The sequence below is a fragment of the Hoplias malabaricus genome, chromosome Y, assembly GCF_029633855.1.
Source record: "Hoplias malabaricus isolate fHopMal1 chromosome Y, fHopMal1.hap1, whole genome shotgun sequence".
In the NCBI taxonomy this organism is placed as follows: Eukaryota; Metazoa; Chordata; class Actinopteri; order Characiformes; family Erythrinidae; genus Hoplias; species Hoplias malabaricus.
The window spans coordinates 21,097,202-21,120,304 of record NC_089820.1 but is presented as its reverse complement, the minus strand read 5'-3'; the positions used below and the strand labels follow the sequence as shown (position 1 = coordinate 21,120,304).

General features: G+C 40.1%; 1 protein-coding gene across 5 annotated transcripts in view; it reads left to right on the top strand.

The window, feature by feature from the left end:
• Positions 1-23,103, top strand: part of LOC136678133 (rhotekin-like) — a 93,696-nt gene that overhangs the window by 23,673 nt on the left and 46,920 nt on the right. Inside the window, exon 1 of one of the 5 annotated variants that reach the window (XM_066656010.1) lies at positions 12,958-13,121. The exons of the other annotated variants lie outside the window; for them this stretch is intronic. Within the exon in view, the coding sequence (XP_066512107.1) occupies positions 13,098-13,121 (24 nt within the window). The 5' untranslated portion in view covers positions 12,958-13,097. Of the gene's footprint in view, positions 1-12,957; positions 13,122-23,103 lie in introns of those variants that run through there. 5 annotated transcript variants of the gene reach the window in all.

Sequence of the window (23,103 nt, the reverse complement as noted above, 5' to 3'; positions counted from 1 at the left end):
CTTTCTCATTGGTAGAAGGTCAGTAATGCTTGTTATGGGTAATATAACAGTTTTGTTTGTTTGGCGAGGATGCGGATGGATGGTATAAGAATTGGATTTAATGATTTGGAGCAGAACACAGGATTAAATAAATATAAGACCTTAAATAAAAAAATAACTAATTTTACAACAGTGATGTGTGAGCAATTCTAAACAAAATCTCTTTTTAAAGCCGTTCTAGAGGCCAGCTTGACCTTCTGCTGCTTTACTCCATGCTTTATGGGGGAACAGATTTGGCTTCTCACTTTTTTTTTTCTTTCCAAAGCTCACAATGTGCTCACACTTCACTGCGCTCGTGTGTCACGCTCAGATTGTTCTCCACACCAAGTGGCCAGGTGGTCAGTCTGGCTATCTCTGTGTCTGCAGACACCTTCCCCATGACCTTACATCTGTCCAACACTCACATGACACCGGGACACTGCCCTTGATCTAGAGAAGGTTTAGGATGGTGCAGGATCCATATTGTCTTCTCATGATAATCTAAATAATGTAATCCTGTATTTTTATATTTTCTGACTGTCAGTTTAAATCATAGCTTTCTTGATTTTGTGGACATTGAATTGAATTCACTGCTTCTAAGAACACTGTTCAGTTCTTGGGAAAGAAGAATGAGAACGCTGTCATGATGCCAGGCTCTTTTGATGAATGTCGTTTTCTTCGAATTGACAGTCAACCCACTTGTATACTGTTGAATAAGGATATACTTTCTGTTTTTTCAGAGACTTCATGGTTTAATAAAATCGCCTCCCCCCACTCGTTCCTGCCCAAACACACACAGTGAAAAAAGGGACTCTTGTACAGGCTTGCAGTGTGTAACCCATTTGCAACTTTTTCTGGTGGAAAAGCAAAATTAACCAGCTACCGGTTCTACCAACTGATGTTGGGCTTGAATGATGGTATACTGGTCAGCCATCAGGAGACATCACTAAACAAGTACCAGACCAGTATAAACCAGCAAAGGGGCATCATGGAATTCATGCTTGTTATGCTAGTTTTTTTTAGCAGGGCTGGAAGAATTTGTTTATTGTGCATATATTGTTGATACATTTTTAAAATGCTACCGATTTTTAGGGCATGGGGACGTCTATGATTGACGTCTATAAGGAGAAATGCAGTTTCTCATCTTTTAAGAATGAAGTTGAAATTTTCTTGATTTATTCACTTTTTGAATTACCAAAGAAACTGGAGATATTTGGAGATGTTTCCACCTTAAGTGGACAGACACATCAAAAAATAAGTCAATATTACACAGGTATGGAGCAGGAATCTTGGTTTGTGCTTTTGAATGACTTCACTCTGTTGTCTAAAAGAATGAAAGACACCCTTTGTGTGATACACGAGAGAGAGGGAGAGACTAGCATAGTGGATAGATACAGCTTGTTTTTTGTTACTCATTTACTGACATTTGTGAACACATTATACCTTTTTTGAGCACGCAAACAGACTGCAGAGCAGCAAATGATGAGGAAACAGATTCTGAATTTTGTAAAAAGTGTTTATTTTCTACTTTACAATAAAGAACACCTTTAAATAACTTTTAAAACAAACTCATAAATAATGTATCTTTGAATTTTGTTTCTTGCAGTGTCTCTGCATTTATCTTTCATGAAGGGTCTCTCTTTATGCCATCTGATAAAGCTCAATGAAGAATGAAATTGAACAGCCACAGTCTGAAAACCAGGGTTATTTACTGCTCTGTGCAGTGGAGATGAAAACCTGTGGTCTTTTGAATGATGTAGGGAAAGGTTTTCATTACTGCTCCAGCTGATGTGTTCTCTTCAAGCTTGAACATGTTTCACTCTGAACAGAAACAAATGCCTTCTCTTCTTGGCACTCTTACAACAAGCCTAAAGATACTCTGTATTTCTGCTTTTGTCTTTCCTTTACAATACCCCTGACTTATCCAGAAATCGCAGTTTGTTAGTGGCCTTTTGTTGTTGGAATGCCACAATTCCCAGCTGGCCAAGAGGGGTGATGGGAACAGGAAGTGGTTGAGAAGAGTGAGTGTGACTCTCAACTCCTGGCTGGAATGATGTAATTCCCTGCTTCCCATTCTACCCGGTGCTTAACCACATGTACATCACGTTTCTGTACATTTGGGAGCAGCCTGTTTTGACTTAAGCAATGGCTCCCTAATGCTGTGCCTCAGTGCTGAAACTCTGCACCACTGTCCTTGCCTGAGGAATGATGAGCCTTGTAGGGGGTGAACTGTCACTTTGTTTAATTAAAATTCATTTCCTGGCCATGAGTGGTAGTACGATTTATGGGGCACTTTTGGCCAAATTGAGAAATTGAATTTTGCTAAATCTGTTGTAAACACATCTGCTCACTTCCTACATTGGAACAGGACTCCCAGAAGAGGATGTTATGACTTAAAGATAAGGAAATAAATACCAACCATAATGTTTATAAATTTTTAAAACTTCTTATTAGGGAACCCTGGAACAAAAGCTTTACATATTGAGTGAAGAGTGGCAGCATTAGGCCTAAATGCCTCTTTGAGGCTTTAGTGTTCATCCATGTTTATACCAAATACAGTGAAGATGCTGAAGAGTGGAATTTTATGTATAAGGCTTTTCCTGCATGCAGTTGTTTTGTTAATGCTCAGAGTTTGTTTTCTACAGTCGAGAGTCCAAATCCAGGAAGTATGCATTTCCCCATATTCTTCAGTAGATACACTTCCAGCAGGAAACCCACCAGCTGCGTCCTCATCCTGTCACTTTTCAGTTTACCACGTTTTACCTAATGTGTAATGTGATATACTCCATGAAGTTTAGTGTGTAATGCTGCTGACTACCACACAGCAAAATAGGTGCCACCAAGTCAATAAGAGTCCTTGGGCAAGACTCCAAATGCTGTAGATGTCTACCCCTGTGACATGACTAAATGTAATTATTTATTTATTAAATGGAATTTTGTTATTTTTCTAATCATTAATTTACAAATAAATGAAATTTTATAGATTACTTTCTTCTACCTCAGACATTAACATTTAATTTGCTATGCCCTCGGCTTGTTTACATGAACTAGTGGCTGTACAGACAGTGATACCTCTGTACATTCATGAAACGTGTTTACCAAGCATTACTCCTGTGTGGGGATGAGAGTCGAATCTGTGTGTGTCCAGCTCAGCAGGGGTAACTGTGCCGCATCGCAGCGGTCTGCTGGAACGCTGCCTCTATTGGTGCTGTCGCTGCTGTTGGTGGTGGTAAAGTAAGACTTATTGATGAAGGACTAGGTGCCGCAGAGCTGTGTGGTATCAGGTGATTAAACACCACTTGAATCCTCTGGGAGCTGACTAAATGATGTTCAATTACAGCAAAAACAGGATACTGCATGTACTTGAACACATTTTTTGTTGAGCGTTATTATGTAAGGAACAGTTTAATTGTCTATTTTTATTTGTACTTTAAAAAGGCTTGAGTACAGAGGTCACTTTGTATTGCAACGGTCACTCAGTCATCCATCCATATATCAACCTTTAGCAAAATGGTTGCTAATGGCCTTTTTCCTCTCATTGTTAGTTTTAGCTGGAAGGGTGTTTGAGCAGCTTTGTCATGGGTGCTATGGTAGCCATGCCATGCTAACAGACCGCTAACATGCTAACAGAAATTGCTTTGCATCCAGCAGTTCAACAGAACTTGGCTGAGAGTCTTTGCTTCACTTCATCTATTGCAATAATATCCTATGCAAATAGTAATCTCAATTAACTGCTTGTTTGACTTATTTACTTGGTTGTGAAGTGAAAATGGCTGCCTTTTTGTGACTGAATCCACTTGCTATAAGATTCTGGCACTCCTTGCTCCATGCCTGTGGGGTGGAGTGTTTGGGAGGGGTATTGGACACAGGCTGTCAGAGAAAGAGGGCATTGTTTTGGGTCAACCACGCCCCTTCCCCACCCCCTGTGCCCCTGGCTTGGGCTCTGGCGTGGTCAGAGTGAGGCTGAAAGGACAGTCTGTGTAAAAGAATCAGCCAAATGCCTTGACTTGAGCCAGCTTCCTTTGGAAAACAGCAACCTTGGAGCCAGGGTGTTGGAAGAGACCGCAAAGCTCCAAGCGTCAGTCAGGCCCAGTCTCATACTCTTCCATCCTCTGGCCTCCTGTCCAAACCTGACACTAACGAGTCAGCCTGTGTTTGCTTACTTCAGGCACCCTGTACACTCTTGGTAAGAGGTTTAGAAAGAACTCTTGCTGTAAACCAAAGCTACCAAATTTCAGAACCATGTCTGCCACACAGCACAAGTTTATTTAATACAACACTCTCAATTATTTACATCTACAGGGCTTGTGCGTGTTGAAATATTGGCTCTGTCAAAATGTGCCATAAAACACAGCTTGTGAAAACACTGCATTGTGGTAGACTTGGTATTATTGTACCTCAGAGGGTAATATTTCTTGCATTTCCATTCGTGGAAGGCTTTTTGTTTCTGCCTGATGTTGTTAGTGTAAGGGTATTCGCTCCAGACCTGTAGCTAGCTGTAACAGCTGTTTGCTGGTTATGCAGTTAGTTAGACTTTATGTGGTGTTCCTCTGTCTACAGAAGGTGTGTTTGCATTGGGAAGCCATCACTTTAATTTATCCTGGTCGGGCCTAACCGTGCCTTGTCAGCTACTCTTACCTCAGGAAGCAGCCAAATATAAACAAACACCTTAAGAATAAACCACATGCTTTTACTTTACGAGTTTCTGTTGAATAAAAGGAGATTCAGGAGGAAATTTTAGACCTGGTGAGACCTGGTCTGCTTATGTGCTGACCTCCCCCTCCCAGGTCGCACTGCTTTGCCTGCTCGGCTGTGTAATTGAACCGTTTTTTGTGGTGATAGTGTTGGGCGAAACAGCAGGAGGGGTGTTTTAGCACACGCCAGAGTGATTTTCTCACCTCTGACTCTCCTGAAAAGGGAGATGGTGCTGGTGCTTGGGGAGGGGGTGTTGTAAGATTGGGAATTGAAGAGACTCTTACAACACACATGAGATAATGTGTTCTACAGAGTTTGTTCATCCTCAGTGTGTATGACTGGAACGTTCTGGCTGCTCTCCAGAGAGATGACTGTTGAAGTGTGCAGTCCTTAACATATCAGATATGGTTGAAGAGAAGCCCTCGTCCACCTGGTACTCCAAGATGAGTCATGAGGCCTGCAGGAGGAACTAGGCGTGAGCTGTCAGTGTTCACTGCCAGCTCATTCTCACTTCATCTGTTGGCCTGATCTCCCCAGCTTTGTCTATATTTAATTGTCCTGTGTTTTTCTAAATTTAAGCCGGCAAATCATTGAGTATCCGTTGTCCTGGAGTTGACTGAAAGTGCTTTGTAAATATTAAGGTTCTGAAAGATAATAAAAAAAATCCAGATGTTACAGGCAGTGTAATAAACCATGAGTAAGTGATAAGTTGTATATTTTTATGCTTGTAAATGTGTTACACAAATGAAAAACACATCACTTGTGTGTTCAGTTCTCTCCCAAGGTCTCGCAGCATTTTTTCTTTTCCTTTTTATCTGTCTGGAACTAATTGTGTAATGTAATATTTTTAACCTTTGTAGAACACTGTATTAGATTACTTCTGCAATTACGTATTTAAACACAATTTATTGGTCAGTTCAAAACCTGAAACGCCATAAGTTGCACAATACTTAACCTCCCTGAAGTAGAGCTATAGTTCACCATGTTCTAGTGCTCAGATGTCTTTCAGTACCTGCAAGATTGATGTTCTTCAGCCTAGTGCCTCATGTCCTGCATTATCACTAAATGGTTCCATTAGATTTATGGCTTCCCCTGTGCATGGTTTAGCTGTGTCAGCCTCCAGCTTCATTGATCATGCTGCTGCCAGTGTGGAAAGGGCTATGGAGCACAGACGTTTCTGAAAAGCACGTTTGATATTGGGAAGGTGCTGAGAGTCCACTTGTGATGTCAGTGGAACAAACCCCCTGTAGAGAATAACGCAATTCGTTTATAAATTTTCTTTTTTTTTTTTTTTTTTTTTTTTTTTGATGATGACGATGTAGTGGAACTTTAAATATTTGCTGGAGCCTACTATGGTACACCAGGCCAGCTTTGTTAGATGTGGGGGCTGTTAAAATAGAAAATGAAATAAGAGCTTAAGCTTGCAATGGACAACACATAGCCTTAGTGGCCTTTAAACATGGCTATTTTTAAACCATTACTTTTTTAGATAAAAATTGGAAGCTTTCAATTTGAAGTGTCCTAGAAGAGGCATTTTTGCTGACTGACTGACTGACTGCCTTGTGTTAAAACACGCATGTGCAAGTAGGAACTGTTAGTTCATATATATTCCACATCCCAGTTTGTGGACTAAATTTGGAGCAGTTTGGCACTTTTCGACCGACATAAACTGGTTAACGAACCAGAAAAATTAGGTTCTTCAGTGCGAACCGTGGCTGAATAATAGGAAATAAGACTTGGGAAATAGGAACACGCTTGGGTTGTGTGTGTTTCTGGGGCTGTGTTTTGGCGCCTTGGCTCAGCAGGACATCTCGGAACCCGACAACATTTACACATATCATATCTTGCAGAGAGAGGAGAGGAGGATTGTTAAATTTGTCATATCATATCTATTGCGCAGATAGTAGGACTGTTGAATTTGTCTTACTTCACATAAGCATGTGTCTTTGCCTGAGATATTGTAAAGGGAAGTGGTGGGGAGACATTTTGTGCTGTTAGTGAGTTTATAAAACCCCATATAGCTGCGCACAGCCTCCTTAAACTTCACGTGCTTTAACCTGTTACAATGAATAAATAAGTAATTGTAATTCTTAAAATCAGCAAAATGTTCTTGGTCTTATTTTTTCTTTGGTGGTAGATCATGTAGTGTTTATTTTCAAATACAATGAACAAGAAAAACACTGATGCCAGAGTTATATTTTATGAACAAATCTTTCAACAATGACATTGATATGAAGCACCAAAGCTTCTCCAGACCATCCAATGACAAGGGTATGTATTTTGGGCTTTCCTGTTTTTGAAATACCAGAAACACCTCTGTGACTACGGCTAATGGCAGTCCGGCTTGCCTAGTTTGTCTTTGCTCTTATTTAAAAAAATCTTGTTCAGTGCATTATCACATTAATTTGGGTCTCTGGAGACTACTGTTGTAAATGATTATTTTCTTCAGTTGGGTTAAACCACCCCTCTTCACATTCAAGAGTTTGGAGAGTCACACCCTCCCTAACCTCTAAATTTAGTCTGTCAGACGAATATAGTCAATTCTAGGACATATTATATCTAACAGCAGGTGCATATGGACTTTAGTATGGCCCTTCTAGATCTTCTAGACCCCATCACTTAGTAACTTCCATTATATTCACCTCTCAGGTTGGCTCGCTTAAAGCTTGTTGCTTTTCCACTGGCAGCGCTCCCCCACGAAAAGGAGCTGGTGACATTGCAAAACCATCACATCTCTAACAGGAATCACTGGCTTTGAAAACCACATCAACGATGGTGGTAAAGTTAGGCGCTGTTTACTCATTGTGTATTCGCATGTCAGATCAGTTTTCCTTTTTGCACGCTTGACTTTCACTGGAAATTTTTGTCGACCATCAGCCCAAGGAGCACATACACCTTGAAGTAATGTTACGAGCTGCCGCTGTGAGTCTGATCAAAATAAATGTGAAAGCTGCTGTAACTTCAGATATTTAACAAGCGACGGTTTGTGCTGGAGGGTTTACTCGTCACCACTTAGTACCTACTCAGCACGATTGGAACCTGGAGCCAGCTGGGATGGAAAAATTACACAGTTCCAGGGTCCAGGTACCAGATTTCGCCAGTGGAGTAGCAAAAGAGCTGTGCCGAGTCGAGTAGAGTCATGTAGGTTCCATGCAATGGAAAGGCGCCATAAGTCTCTCCAATCACAGCATGGGAACTGTGTATATGACAGAGCAAAGGTGAGGTCAAATAGAGTAAAACAAACACAGGTGCAAAGAAACAAGGGTACTGATTAAAGATGAAGAAAACAAGATCAGAGAACAAAAGTCAGTTTTGGAAAAAGCGAAAATATTTCCTCTACACTTCCCCTAAATGCCTTAAAACAATAAATGATCTCCTTTGTAAGCAAAGGGCATGGGTGTGTAATCTTGTCATCACAGGGAAATCTGTAGGTTAAGCCAGATTAGTGTGCTGCTGGATAAAGGAGCAGCATAACTCTCATTGGCTCTGGTTGGATAAGCAGAGGTCTGAGCTGTCATTGACTTCATAGCTTAACACTTTCTTTGCGTAGTATGTTTGCAGACACGCACTACAACTACTCAGTCTGCCACTGCCAGTATTGACATTATCTGTTGTTGTTTTACACATTCCTTATTTTCTTTCTTTCTTTTTTTCCCCCTGTGTAAATTTATTTAGCACACCACAAGCCAATTTCGAGAACTTGGACTAAATTATAATGTTTCTGGTGATTCATTGCCAAGGAGCCTTTTATTTGAATGCTTTGGATCAATATTAATGTTGGAAACAGCTTCCATATTGGAATTTTAAGTCATGCTTATTTAATACAATTGATAGTGTTATTCTCTACACTTGCTCATGACTAATTGATTTTAATCGTTCCCGTCACGGCTGGTGTTGGTTTTATTTGTTGTTGTAACACAAAAATCAATTTCCCTAGAAAACGTTCTTACAGGACACATTGACTGAACCACACCATTATCAGTTATGTTTGCTTTGTTGTGCCAAAAACACAAGCTCATTTTATTTCCACAAAAATCTGTTCTTTCAGTAAAGGAAAAAGCTGTTTTATTTAAGCCTAATAGTCCAGTTCCTTATTTATTTATTTATTGTCCATTTGGGAATACTTTGTAATTTACTGAATAGCCTTAATGTTTAAGTGGTAATTGAAAAGTAGTTAGTTTTAATGCCTTTCTGCTGTGGTGATTATGGCTCATCACCCAGTGCAGTATGGTGAAGAAGCATTAAGCACATTCAATTTTGGCCCCTCCCAGGAAGAAAATTTGAATTCCATGTTTCTGTCTGATAAACAAAGACAATAGAGCAGTCTAATCAACACAGTGCAATTCTAAATGTTGTGTTAATAGGTGTATTCCAATACATCCATAAAAATGTAGCAGGAGGAGGCACCCTTTTGAATCTGATATGAAGGAAGGAACATGACTGACTACGCTCTGATAGGAAATGAGATTTTCCTTGTTTGGAGAGTGGCATTTGTCCAGTGAGGAAGTAAACAGAATATAAAATAGAGACAGTAAATGGTAGGAAAGGCTTCAGAGGCTAAATACCAGTGCTGCACAATCTTGCTTCCCAGCTTCCGATACAAAGTAAGAACTAGCTGGCGACAGGAACAGCTCACGTTCAAATAAACAGCATTACTCACCACTGTCCTCAAAACATGTTCTAACACCAGCCAAATGTTAGAACTGTTGATGGAGAGGACTCATGAGCAGCTCCATTAATTGTAACCAGTTTGGTAAATGTTCGGTTAAAAGAACACTAGTTTAAATTCCTCTGTTAATTGAAATTTGGTATTTATCCCTTGAAATGTTAAGAACCCAGTCATGAGACCTCTTCCCTGAAGAACCTTTTATACCTTTAATTCCATGGACAGGAAAAGGTACATAGGGTCTGTGTCTCCACCTCCACGTTCTCCCCCTCCTCATGGTCCACAGCTATGTGCAGCTGTTCACAAGCAGATCCTGTTACAGTGCCAGTGGGGCTAGATTCTTAGAAAACGATCCCATAAGTGTTGTAGATATGCTTTTTTAGTGCCTCTGAGTGAATAGACTGTAGGGATATTTAGGGAATGTGTAAGTGTTTGCAAAACCGCAAATGTGTGAAGTCTCGCCAACTTGGCCCACTGGTTTTCACCGTTTGATTTGCTACTCTCCAGTGTTTCATTTTCTGTGTAAGCTCACCTCTCTCTTGTTCGATTTGTGGAAAATACTATTCCCCTCTGCACTCTTGCCTCTTTCATTTTCTTCCATGTCTCTGTACTGCTCTTCACTGCCTCTCTCACCCACACTCTTTATACACTGCCCACACAAAACACCTCTCTCTTCACCTCTGCCCTTTACCTCCCACTCTGATCCCCAGTTACCAAACACAAACACGAAAACATTCAGAACACAGCGGCAGACCCTCAGTTTATGTTGTACTTACATGCTCCGTTTCACACCTAAAGCAGTTTACATTTTCTTACCTCATTCTAATTGAATACTCTGTATTACCACTATATTTTGGACCACCACACAGCCATTTGGTGTTTATCCCTTGAATACTGGCCTACTCTGCTGTTTTCCACCATGCTGAATGGTGCCTGCTGTTCCTCCTGGTGGAGCCCATCAGAAGCGTCTTAATCTGAGTTCAAGTCTGTCAGCTCCCTGGCAGCCTGCAGCCTCCAGATGCCCCCTGATCAGAAAAGCGGACAGGTGGGCCTGTGATTAAACCAGATCAGAGGCACACAACAGAGAACACACCAAACAGACCGCAGACATCAGAAGCAGCATTAAAGAATTCGATTACTGCATGTCATCCTATGAATTTCATTAATATCCACATATCTGAATGGATTCTATTGCATTAGATTTGAAGTAAAAAAAAAAGAAGCTTTCAAAAAAAAAAAAGTTTATATTTTATTTTATGTTAATCACACAAGGACATGTTATATCATGATTAATATATTAAACTCATTAAAGGCAAAGTACCACTTAATGGACCTCCATGAATATTTCACATTATTTCAGTTACTGACATATATAAGTATGGATTAAAATGAAAATAGCAGCCTAATTTGCTTTAAAACTGACTATTTTATTAAATTGACGGAAAACCCGAGCTCCCTACGGAAATTCTTTAACGCGACCGTGACGTCACTGGTGGACAACAGCTGAACAACGCCGCGGTAAAACACCGTTATGACTGACTGTTATGACAGTATCTCGCTAGCTAAATAACCAACATTATTCATGACAATAGCCTAGCAATAAGCTAAACTCAAATTTAGAGGTACCGTTATTCTTGTAAATGTGATCGAAGTCGAACTCGAATTCATCCGACACTATAAACCTCCGTAATGCAGCTACGTAGCCGAGTATAATCTGAGTCACCGAGTTTAGCAAGTCAAGCTAACGTTAACTAACACCAACTAAAACAGGCGAAGTGAGTGTCCTTACCCTGTTTACCTCCATGTTACAGAGGCTCTTGAACACCTTTCGTTGGTGTCCTTACATGTCCATATTGTTGGAAGAGCGCCAGTGAAATGAGCTACAGATAACGGAGTGAGCGGATTGTCCTTTCCAAAGTGCCCGTTTAAAGTTGACAAATTTAGTCCATTTTCTGGATATTTTGGGATCTTTGGGCCATTTGTGCACAGATGTCCCACTGTACATTGAATGATTGCAGCCAAAAACAACACACCTTTTCGTCATTTTGCATTAAATTAAGAGCAACTTCTAGAGTTGTTGTCCACCATCTACGTCACAGTGGGGGACCAACGGTCTTTTAAACCTTGTTCCTTGAATTAGTAAGAAATAACATGTTTTCTGACTATCAATAAACACAAGTTAGGAACTCAAATTACACTGTATTTATTTGTTTGACACTTTCATATCGCTGGTGCCTAGCCTTTAAGGTTGCACTGTCATGAAGCATTTCATAATTTGTTCGGTCTGTGTCTCATAGGAACAACTATTTACACCCATTCACACACTCACAATCCACCAATCAGTTGTGCTCCAAACAATACTTGGGTGGCCTGTAATGAACACCTGAAGCATGGTTGCATTTTTCAGTTTAGTAAAATACAGTAAAGTTTTTAAAATCTTTATTATTCATGTAATTGTGAAATTAATCAGTGCATTTCCCATTTTATAGTGATAGCTATATAGAAAACTATTTGCCTAGGTATTGTTATGTTTTAGCTTTTTCTTGAGCGTTGGAATATGCCCTTTGAAGTTGTGTATGAATACGAAATTTTGTACGTAACTTGAAAAGTGACAAGACATTAGGGCTTTATCATAATTACAGACAATTCCAGACCCCATCCAAAGTTGTTTTGGTGGTGGTTGGTTTGATTTGAAACATCAGCAGTTTCATTACAATGGTGGTTATAGGGATGTGGTAAATTTTCTGTTCGTATTTATAAAAAGGAGGGGGAATATTATGCTTTGTTAAACCAAGTCTTGGGCAGTATACTTGTAACCAAGGCCTGTAGTAATCACTTTATAAGCTGTAGCTTTTGGAAGTATTAAACTTTGAAAGATAGGCTTGTATCACTACTGCTGTGAACGGTTTTATTAAGCAAGTTTCTCCAGAAGAATTAGCCCACAATTATTGACTTGGTTTATGTCAAGAAATGAACTATGCACTTGTTTTTGAAACCCATATGAATGTATACAACTGTGGGGAACTCTTGGTCTCTTTGTTGTCACAAAATAATGCACTGATTAATCCAGTTGGTTAAAATGAGCATGTATGAATAAGTTAAAAGTGTTATCATTGAGAAATTTTGAAAAATGTCATGAGGACAAATTTCACTGGTTGAAATGGCAGAAGCAACTGCATTCACGTTTATCCTGGGAACAGCATTCCTAGCTATTGTTAGCACTGTGATGTAATGGGAGAGGGAGAGCTGGAGAGATAACAGCTTGAGGTGGGATTATAGTAGTTGAAGTGAAGGCTTGTAGGCTAGTTGTGGGAGTATAGATATGGAGCTCTGACCTTGTTGTCACTATAGGTTCGTTTTAAATTTTTAAAATTTTGTTTAGCCCCGTGGGTTAGAACAGAGGGCCAGAAATAGTCGGGGCTACACTGACATAAACACACACACAGACACGCACGCATGCCTCCTCGTGTGAGTTCTGCTGCAGTGGAGTCATTCGGTAGCTGTTAGTGGGCTTGGCTTAGGGCAGCCCACCACACACACACACACACACACACACACACGGAGCGGTCCGTTTGTCATATGCCCATCGTACAGTGCTCTTCAGCGGTTGGGTCTCGCACTGAAGGCATCCCGGAATGGAGTGAATGGCGCATGTGTGGCTGAGTGATTCTGGACATTTGGGAGCTGGTGTTTTTCTCGGACAGACGCTGTAAACACCATGAACAACGCCAAGAACCAGCGAGTGAGTCTCACCTGCGATTAAATGTGTGTGGGGTTTTTTAGCCGATTTAACCGCAGTAACAACATTTTAAAAACACTTGGATAGACGCGGTTTTATAATGTCGTGGGTCTTTATGAGGAGTCTACTGTTAGTTTTGGTGAAAAGATGTCGAAAATGTGGAGAAATGATCACCTCAGCCGCGGCGACCGTTAGCGTAACGGTCAACGGTTCTGTTGAGCGAACGCTCCCCGGGCGCGTGCAGGTGCAGTTGCCTGCGCGCGCGCTCGCTCGCTCCAGCTCAGGGCTGAATGAGTGAATGAGAAAGAGCCGGTGTGTGCTCACCGTGGACTATCTGCGTTTGAATTCACTGTCAGACAAAAGTGGAAAACATGAACAGCCAGGTCGATAAACGAGATGAATCAGTGCTAACTGTGGAATGTGCAGGGTGTGCATAAGCACAGATTATCCAGCCGGAGCTCTCCGGTATTAGACAGTTTTAAACCATGTGATGGATGAGTAGGTAGATGGGTAAATGGAAAGGAATAGAAATCTAATAAACCAGAGGTGGAAAATAAAGTAATTTAAATTTATAGTAACACCTGTGTTATTTAAACAAACACTGCTATACATTGTGTTGTATTTTTTTTAGAATTTTTAAATAATTAGAAAAATAATCTGCTGTATACTTTACATCAAACAGAGCAGCACAGTCCAAAATTATGGAAAATATTATTCTTCCGTTATCTCCCATTCAAAGATGAGAGTGTTTTGTCTTTGTTTTTAAGACGAAGGTTTTTTCCGCCATTTTATTTTGTCTCTTTTCATTTTGACTATTGTGTGGAAAATGCTGCAGACCATTAGGAGCCTCCACATCCTGCTTAATCAACCACTATCTGCTTCAGCTGACCCAAATGCTTCGTTAAGTTTGTTTCACTACCAATTCTACAGCATAGGATGAGTGATATTGGGTACTGGGAAGAGCATAATGTTCAGCAATTGAATTATACCCAGTCTAATGAAGTCAGATCGATTATCAATTATTTCTCTGCCCACAGGCTCTTGCATGTGATCGTGGCGTAAAGTAGAGCTCTTATTCATCCTGTATTTTCCCAATTGGTCTTTGTGCTGCAGGACACTGTCAGTATGTGGAGGATAGGTTTCACAATGATGCTGTTGCATTGCAGTTTAAACTTGTTTCACAGTGGTGGAGTGGAAAGAGATTGTTTCACAAATGCTGGTGTCCCAAGGAAGCCCTTTGGGAGAGAGACTGAACGGATCAATTTAAATCTTATTTATATATTTGATTCTGCATGCGGCTAAATCTAGTAACATTCTGACTAAACACATGAAGGTTTCCTAACGTCTTGGAATTTAGTGAAACTTAAGCATTCCCTCCATTGTTAGGACAGACTTGGTATTTAAGATCAAGCAGAGTGTATTTCATACCCTGCAGGGTTCTCATCTTTTCATGAATGCACAGGGGGCCCACAATAGACACATAACTTAGAAATTCCTCTTGAACTGAAACCGGACCCCGAACCTTTATTCACTCCCTTCAGCCCCCAACCCGATGAATGTCTATTTTTCATTTTTGCTGGATGCATTTAGACAGTGAGCCCGTGTGTGTGTGTGAGGCTGTATGTTTGAATTATATATTTGGAAAGGTCAAATTCATCAGAAAAGCTAATGCACAGAGTCAGCCTGATCTTTACTCCTTCATGATATCTGGTAAATGTCAAATTGATTTGACTTATACAGCCCCTTTTTTGTTTCAGAGACATGATAAATCAATAGTTGAGCTATTAATCTCAGAATGTGTGGCAGATTTTGTGATACATACAGCTTCATTTCAGGGAAAGTAGCTGCACTGCTACAGAACTGTCATTTAGCTTTGGATATAACATCCTTCAGTAGAATCAATAATTACTGGGAGGGTGTCTGGTGTAGCAAAGTATCTTTGGTTCCTCAGCTGAGTGCAGGAAATGCAGCTTCTTACTTTGAGATTTATACACCATTAATAAGTTGATGTCTGTTGCGTTTTGTGGTTCCTGAAGAACCCTTCAATGAGTGATTTTCACAAAAAAATTAACTGAAACTTCTAAGTTAAATAGTTTAAGGAATTCTGGGTTATTGTTCTATCCTCTCTCAGAAAAAAAACAGATATGATAGAGTGCCTAAATGTGCCTTTAAAGGTTCAACAGTGGTTTTAAAGTCCTCTTACATTCCCTAAAGGTACATTCCATTCTTATCTCCAAGAGGAAAATTAAAGAACATCATGTAAGTCCTGGAGACGAAATCAACACAGCCTTAAAATGTACAATTATTATAGAATATGGCACTATTATGGTCCCTATTTGAAGGTACTAAATATGTATGTACCCTTGAGGATACAACAGCAGTGAAGATGTGTCGTCCAGTACAGTGATCTAATGTTCTGGAGAGTTTGGGTATTATTATTTGTTTGTTTGTTGATGTATGCGTTGTTTAAAATAAGAATTCTTTTTTTTATGATATAAACAGACATGGAGTCACAAGCTTGAATCTCCCTACACTTCTATCAGGGACGAAATGGTGTGTCTCAGTAAGATGTTGTTCTGTTGTGAAATCTGTCTCAGCTCAGTGCTTAGTGGTCCATAGGATCATTTTTCAAAAGAGCCTCTGAGCTTGGCTGGTTGTCACTGTGGAGTTGAGTGAGTATTTTCTTTACAGGTCTGAAGATGCACAGCAGGTTAATGACAAAAGGAATCAGAGATGCGCCTGATCAGAAACGCAGTTCCCTGACTAATTTCTGGCCAGTCCTCCTTTTAGACCCTCGTTCTCGTGTTTATTCCACTTGGCTTGTCCAGACGCAGTGTTGGGAGAGTTGCTTAGCTGAGCAAAGCCATTTGCTGAGGAGCTGCCTCATATATTTTTAGCCTGGACAGTGCAATTTATCTCCCTATAGACCAGGAAATGCCAAGTCGCATATGCAGGCAGAGGGATGGAGTGGAATGATGCTGAAAGGTGTTCTGTGTTGGAGCCAATATCAGGGAAAAGAGACTGTGCTGTCTTTCTGTTTTATGTCGCTCTGGAATAGAGAGCAAAAATGCCAAAGTGCTCATCAGGTCTGATTCATTGTGAAGCACCACAAGATCATCAGCTTCTTCCTTACACCGGCTGGCCATATGGATTTGTGTGTGTGTGTGTACGTGAGAAATACTGCCATAAATAGTGTCACTTTTCACAGGAATACTGAGTGATGTACTAAATTAGGTGGTGAAATTGGCTCTGTTTATTTGTAGTGAAGGTTTGCAGAGGAAGATTCACACCAAGGAAATGTCTTCAACAGGAGAGTGATTTGTTGACAGAGGTGAGACACCTTCTCACCACTGGCACAGGATTGACAGCTTGTCCGAAGGCTCACCAGACCCGCCAGAAAGCCAGCTAATTGAGGGAAGGGCGGCTGGGTTTAGTGAGAGCAATCTGTATTAGACACCTAAAGGATTGCTTTCTTGAGCATTTATGGCTGTTTATTTAGGTTAGAGTCTATAAAACATTGCTGCCTAAAGTTTGCCTGCTGTTCGAATGGGTTAGATCATATTGCATTTACTTCAAGCACATTTCTGTGAACGTCATTCTGAACTGTGACTACTACTACATTATAAAGTGGAAAATAAATTAAGACTTCTATTAAAATGTCAATTATTTCTAGGCACTGGTGAAGTAAGGGGCTTTATTTTGGAGCTAATTTGGACTGATATAGGACTTCTTCAAACACAAATGTAGACATGAAACTGAAAGGGAGAATGCATTTAAATACAACATTAAACCATTTAATGTGGACCTTGTTGGTGGCAGAATGCTACCAAGCTCTGTTTAGGGTAGGAGGAATCTCAGAAGTTCTTGACAATTTTAAAGGCTAAGCACCACTTAATGGACCTCCATGAATATTTCACATTATTGTAGTTACTGACATATAAGTATGAATTAAAATGAAAATAGCAGCTTTATTTGCTTTAAAACTGACAATTTTATTAAATTGGCGGAAAAACCTGAGCTCGCTACGGAAATTCTTGAATGCAACCGTGACGTCACTGGTGGACAACAGCTGAACAACGCCGCGGTAAAACACCGTTATGACAGACTGTTATGACAGTATCTAGCTAGCTAAATAACCAACATTATTCATGACAATAGCCTAGCAATAAGCTAAACTCAAATTTAGAGGTACCGTTATTCTTGTAAATGTGATCGAAGTCGAACTTGAATTCATCCGACACTATAAATCCGTAATGCAGCTACGTAGCCGAGTATAATCTGGGGGGGACCAACGGTCTTTTAAACCTTATTCCTTGAATTAGTAAGAAATAACATGTTTTCTGACTATCAAACACAAGTTAGGAACTCAAATTACACTGTAGCCTTTAATTACACAGCCTTTAAGATGGGGGGAAAAAGCACTCGAATATAATGTTAGCATCATTTAATGTGGAATGAAGCACTGCACCATTTAAAGTGGAATGGATGGCAAATTAATACTTCTAGCTAGAATGCTACCCGGTTTGTTGTTAAAAAAGAAACAAAGTGAATATACCAGCACATTTCTACAGCCACCATATGTTTACAAGAGGATCAGCATCCTCCGCAGTCTTCAGGAGCTCCAGTGGGGTGCCCAATCTCACTTCCGTATCCTGATTTCACAAAAAGCATTTTGCATCCATCTGACAGCCACACACACACACACACACACACACACAGGTACCAGCAGGTGATCTGATACAGCAGATGAATTGGATTTTTAATTATTTGCTTGAGAATTAAATGTACTTTTGGCTACATCCACTGTGTCCTCTCACAACATGTATCCTTCACCCAGTTCTGCATAAAATACAGGAAATCTAATTAATCTCTCAAGAATTTTTAGATAAGGTCATAATATTCTGACATTTTTCCTATAAACATTCGAACTTTATTCTCATTCTTGAGTTATTTCTTGAAATATTCTGAAATTCATGGGCACAGGTCCAGCAGGTTCAAACAGGACCAAGGCCCACCCTGCCACTGGTAATTTATAGTGAGACACACAAGACGCTGCCAGTTTTCTTTTTTTTTAAAGAGCATAAGGTGTGTCATTCCCGATTAACAAAGTGAACGTAAACACACACATCCCACACCAGTGTCAACTCCCATTTTGACCTACAGGTAAATGCTGTGCAGCTGAAATTATTCAGGCCCAGCTGCATTTTTTTCTATTTCTAAACACGTCACTGTTCTTATGTCGTAGCTGTATTTTCTTGTTACACTTTTCGTTGTGTCATTTTGTTTTGTATTTTTGCTGCTATGGAACATCAAATGTTGGTCAGCATTGAATGTCTGTGGTATTAGCCTTGATCGGATAATGCCGCAGCTGCTTTTTCTCGCAAATGTGGCAGCAGTGGACAAACATATAGCACTTTGTTTGAACACATACACTCTCTCTCCTTCATTTTCACAGTCCCTGGTTGCTATAAACTTTATGTTCCACCTACATGCTGAGTGACTCACTCTGGCCAATCCTCTGTCCCTCTATCTCACTCCACTCCCTCAGCTCATTTTACCCATAGTGCTGCAATGAGTTCAGAGAGGACTCCGAGGCCTGTGTGTGTGTGTGTGTATTCCCAAGAGACTGCAGCTGTTTATGAGAGAGGTCAGCCCTATGTTCTCACACACACTCAAACAGTCCACAGCTGAAACGCACACAAATGTGTGTGTACCAGTGTGTTCTTGAATGAAGTCTTGGTGTATGTCCAAAGACATTTACTCTAGATCAGCTCTCACAGGGAAATGTAGCCGTCAAATAAAGACTGATACTGCAAAAAATAATAGACTTTCACCTGGGCTTACATCTCAGTAATGAAAACCTTCTCACGTCAGAATCAATAGTTACAGCATTACCACAGCAGCCTCGAAAAAGCCAAGCCTTGAATTTTTGTGTGCCTTTTTCCCTTGCAGCACTTTCTTGTCGTTATTTTTATTCTTATTAATTTTTCAGGAGTAATGTTGTGGGCAGGCTGTGTGTGGGTAGTTCTTTGTATAGACAAGGATTCTTTAAATATGCTATTGTTGTTGAGGCTGCATAAAAGAGATCACACATTTTTAAAATGAGCACCAAAATATTTAAATACTTAGAAAAAGAATGACACAGAAGCCTTAAGAAATAAACATTGTATCAGATATTTCATTATTTATGATGTAGGATTTGGATTTAATTTTTACAGCTTTTTTTCTGCAGGAGAATTTCCTTCCAAAATATCTACAGGTTTTTTTCCACACATTCATGAAATTGGTTGCGTATTCTGCTTTTCACAATCCATGCAGTCCAGACCATAATATGTTGAGGGACGGCAGTGTCTTGTTCTAAGAGCTTTTTATTTATTTATTTATTTATTTATTTATTTATTTATTTATTTATTTATTTTTGTCTATTTCCTTTTTTCACTAAAGGTATCTCAACAGCTCCCTGTTTTTTCAGATTCTTAGTGTTCTCTTCACCCAGAAAAATGCAGTAGTGGAACTTGAGTTTCATCCTGTTTCTCTGTTGCAAAACTTTAAAGTATTTTGTATCTAATGGTTACAGTTTTGGGCAGCACGGTGGTGCAGCAGGTAGGGGCCTGGAGGTTGTGGGTTCAATTCCCGCTCCAGGTGACTCCCTGTGTCTGTGTGGGTTTCCTCCGGGTGACTGTCTGTGAGGAGTTGGTGTGTTCTCCCCGTGTCCGCGTGGGTTTCCTCCAGGTGCGTGGATTGGTGACTCAAAAGTACCCATAGGTGTGAGTGAATGTGTGTCTGTGTTGCCCTGTGAAGGACTGGCGCCCCCTCCAGGGTGTATTCCCGCCTTGCACCCAATGATTCCAGGTAGGCTCTGGACCCACCGCGACCCTGAACTGGATAAGGGTTACAGATAATGAATGAATGAATGGTTACAGTTTTGATGGTCTACCACATCTTGCACAGTTGTTAGTGCTATATATCCACATCCTTAATTATTATATTTTATATTTTTTCACTTAATGTTTTAAACGTATTTGTTAGCATTGTCCATTCTTGTGGAAGTTGTTCCTTTAATGTCATCAAAATTATCTCCTGAGGTAGGAATGACTTTTGCTTAAAGTCCTCACCTCATTGTTTATTCAAATCTGTGACTAACTGATATATCCACATGTAAGCTTAGCTTCTATCAGAATTTACAGGTATGGAAGCTTTATGAAGTAAATGCATCGACAAAACATAGGTGGGAACTATAAACAGACCCAGAGACTTCAGAAACTGAGAAACAGTCCCCTACAAAACCAAGTATGTCTTGCATATACACATACAATAATGAGGCAACATATAGAAGAACTCGGCGACAAGTTCAACACTGTTCTCCAGTGTGGTTCTCTGATTTGTCTTGGAGATATACCTTCTGTTTTCCTCAGTGTGTGAGATCCGGTGGCCTCATTTTAGGTCCATGTAAATGCATGAATATGTAATAATGAGTAGGTTATGAGTTCTTTAATCAGATAGCGCCATCTTTGACATCATGGGCTACATCAAATAAAGTGTCCTTCAATAATTCATTATGAAATGTAACATAAAGGGTGGACTCAAGCAGAAGATAATCACATAGTTCCAAATAATGTAACATTTGTAAGGAAGGAGGTAAAATGTTAGGTCGGGTCTTCAAAGGCCATTTGAACCGACAGCTTGAACTGATTTTGTGAGTAGCGTAAAGGTGCTTCAGGATTTAAACATCAACATTGTGAAGATGTTCCAGCAGCTCAGTGTGTTTGATGCGGCACACTTTACAGTGAGTGTGATATACTGGGTTTAATGGCCATGACCAACCCTAGCCCATGGTGTTCACCGTCTCTGTTACTTTTTGTATCCGTTGTCTGGACAGCTTGAATGGCCTGCAGTGTGAGATCAGGGGCACTGACTCAGTCTGTAACAAATTGCCTGTCTGGAGAAGTGGAAAGAAATATCTGTGCAGTGTCATTTGACTATTATTTTTTTGACTGCTTGCCTGGAAGGGAAATTTACTGTCATCTTGCTGCTCTCAAATGAAAGTCTTGACAGGGTTGAGCTGGATTTGCTTTACCTGAGTAGGTAATGCAATTTTTGTCGTTAATGACAAAGCCAATTTTACTCCAGTATGAATTTACGCTACAAATTCTTTTCAAAGTTTGACAGTAATAATGCTGGAGAAAGTTACTAGGGATGCATGAATATGGGAATTACAGGCATCCACTACTTATCATATACAGGAGGTCCTCGGGTTACGTCAGTCCCGAGTTACGATGTTTCGTGGTTACGATAAGTGCTTACAGTATGTTTTTTACGTACAGTATGTACGTATGTTCCGACTTACACCGAAAATCGGTTTACGACGTGACGTAGGAACGGACCAACGTCGTAAGTCGAGGACCCTCTGTACACATCTGTCAGCGCCAACGTATAAAATGTAGGAATATAAACTACATTCAGCTGAAGTAGCAAATGAACAATTGCAAATTCAATTGCTTCTGTAATTGGCTGAACATTGGATCTCTGTCTAAACTGCTCTTTCGAGATCTTTTTAAATATTTGCTTTACCTTGTTCTGGAGCAAGTCAATCTGTCCCCCAGAGTAAACAGTCGCTTTATTAGAATTAAGATATTTTTGTATTAACTGTTAAAAGCTGTCGTCTGTCACCACTACAGTCTGCAATAAATAACACATCCTGAACATTGTAATTTATCCTCATTAGTTTATTAAAATCATTCAGAAATTCACATTGAACAAGGCCAGGCATTTTTAAAGACATCCATCCATCCATTATCTGTAACTGCTTATCCAATTTAGGGTCGCAGAGGGTCCAGAGCCTACCTGGAATCATTGGGCGCAAGGCGGGAATACACCCTGGAGGGGACAACACAGACACACACACATTCACTCACACCTACGGACACTTTCGAGTCACCAATCCACCTGTGTTTTTGGACTGTGGGAGGAAACCGGAGCACCCGGAGGAAACCCACGCGGACACGGGGAGAACACACCAACTCCTCACAGACAGTCACCGGGAGCAGGAATCGAACCCACAACCTCCAGGCCCCTGGAGCTGTGTGACTGCGACACTACCTGCTGCGCCACCGTTCCGCCCATTTTTAAAGACATGTGTGGTGTATTCCCACTGTGATTGAGTCTCTTGTTTTTTCATGTTTAATAGATTAGACGCGCTGGAGTTGGAACAACCTGCACCAGTATTTGATTGGCTTTGCCAACTTGATTAGCAACTCTACCTGTAGAAACATATGTCTGGGGTGTGCCTCCAACATAAGGAAAACTATATGATTTAAGTATATAATGTTAAAACACAGTTACCAGTAACAGCACCTGTATGAGGTGCCTATAAATCAACATTTGGAAATGTTCAAATATGAAAAACAGCAACGTTCCCTTTTAATGCTTCTTGGTAAAGATGTGTGGTTTTGGGATGTGCCGTATCGTATCGTTTGCAAAAATATCGATAACAATAAAATCAATATTGTGATATTCTAACCCATAATATAACACCCATTAATCTGTTCTTGAAATTCTTATCTTATTCTTATCGCCAAGAATAGTGTTATCACCAACGTACCCTGAAATATTGTGATATTATTTCAGGGCCATATCACCCACCACTTTTGGTGTGTGTGTTTTAACTTTAACTGATGTCAAATCAACATTATTTTGAATTGCATTTTAAGGGAACCGAAGATAACTCACATTTCTCTATTTAATTCACATTAGTCCATCTGCTATTGAAAAGTAAACAAAATATCTATTTGATTATGTTCCATTTGGCAATGCCTTTTAAACCTTGTTTTGCTTAGATGTAGCTGTAGTTGTGTTTGAGTTGAAATGAGCCCATACTTTCATTAGCCTTATCTCCATTTATAGACATTTTTGTAGTTTGACTTTTGTATCTGACTTAGTTACTTAACTAGAGAGTGAGGCCAGTAGGCCAGTCTTTTTCTTTTTT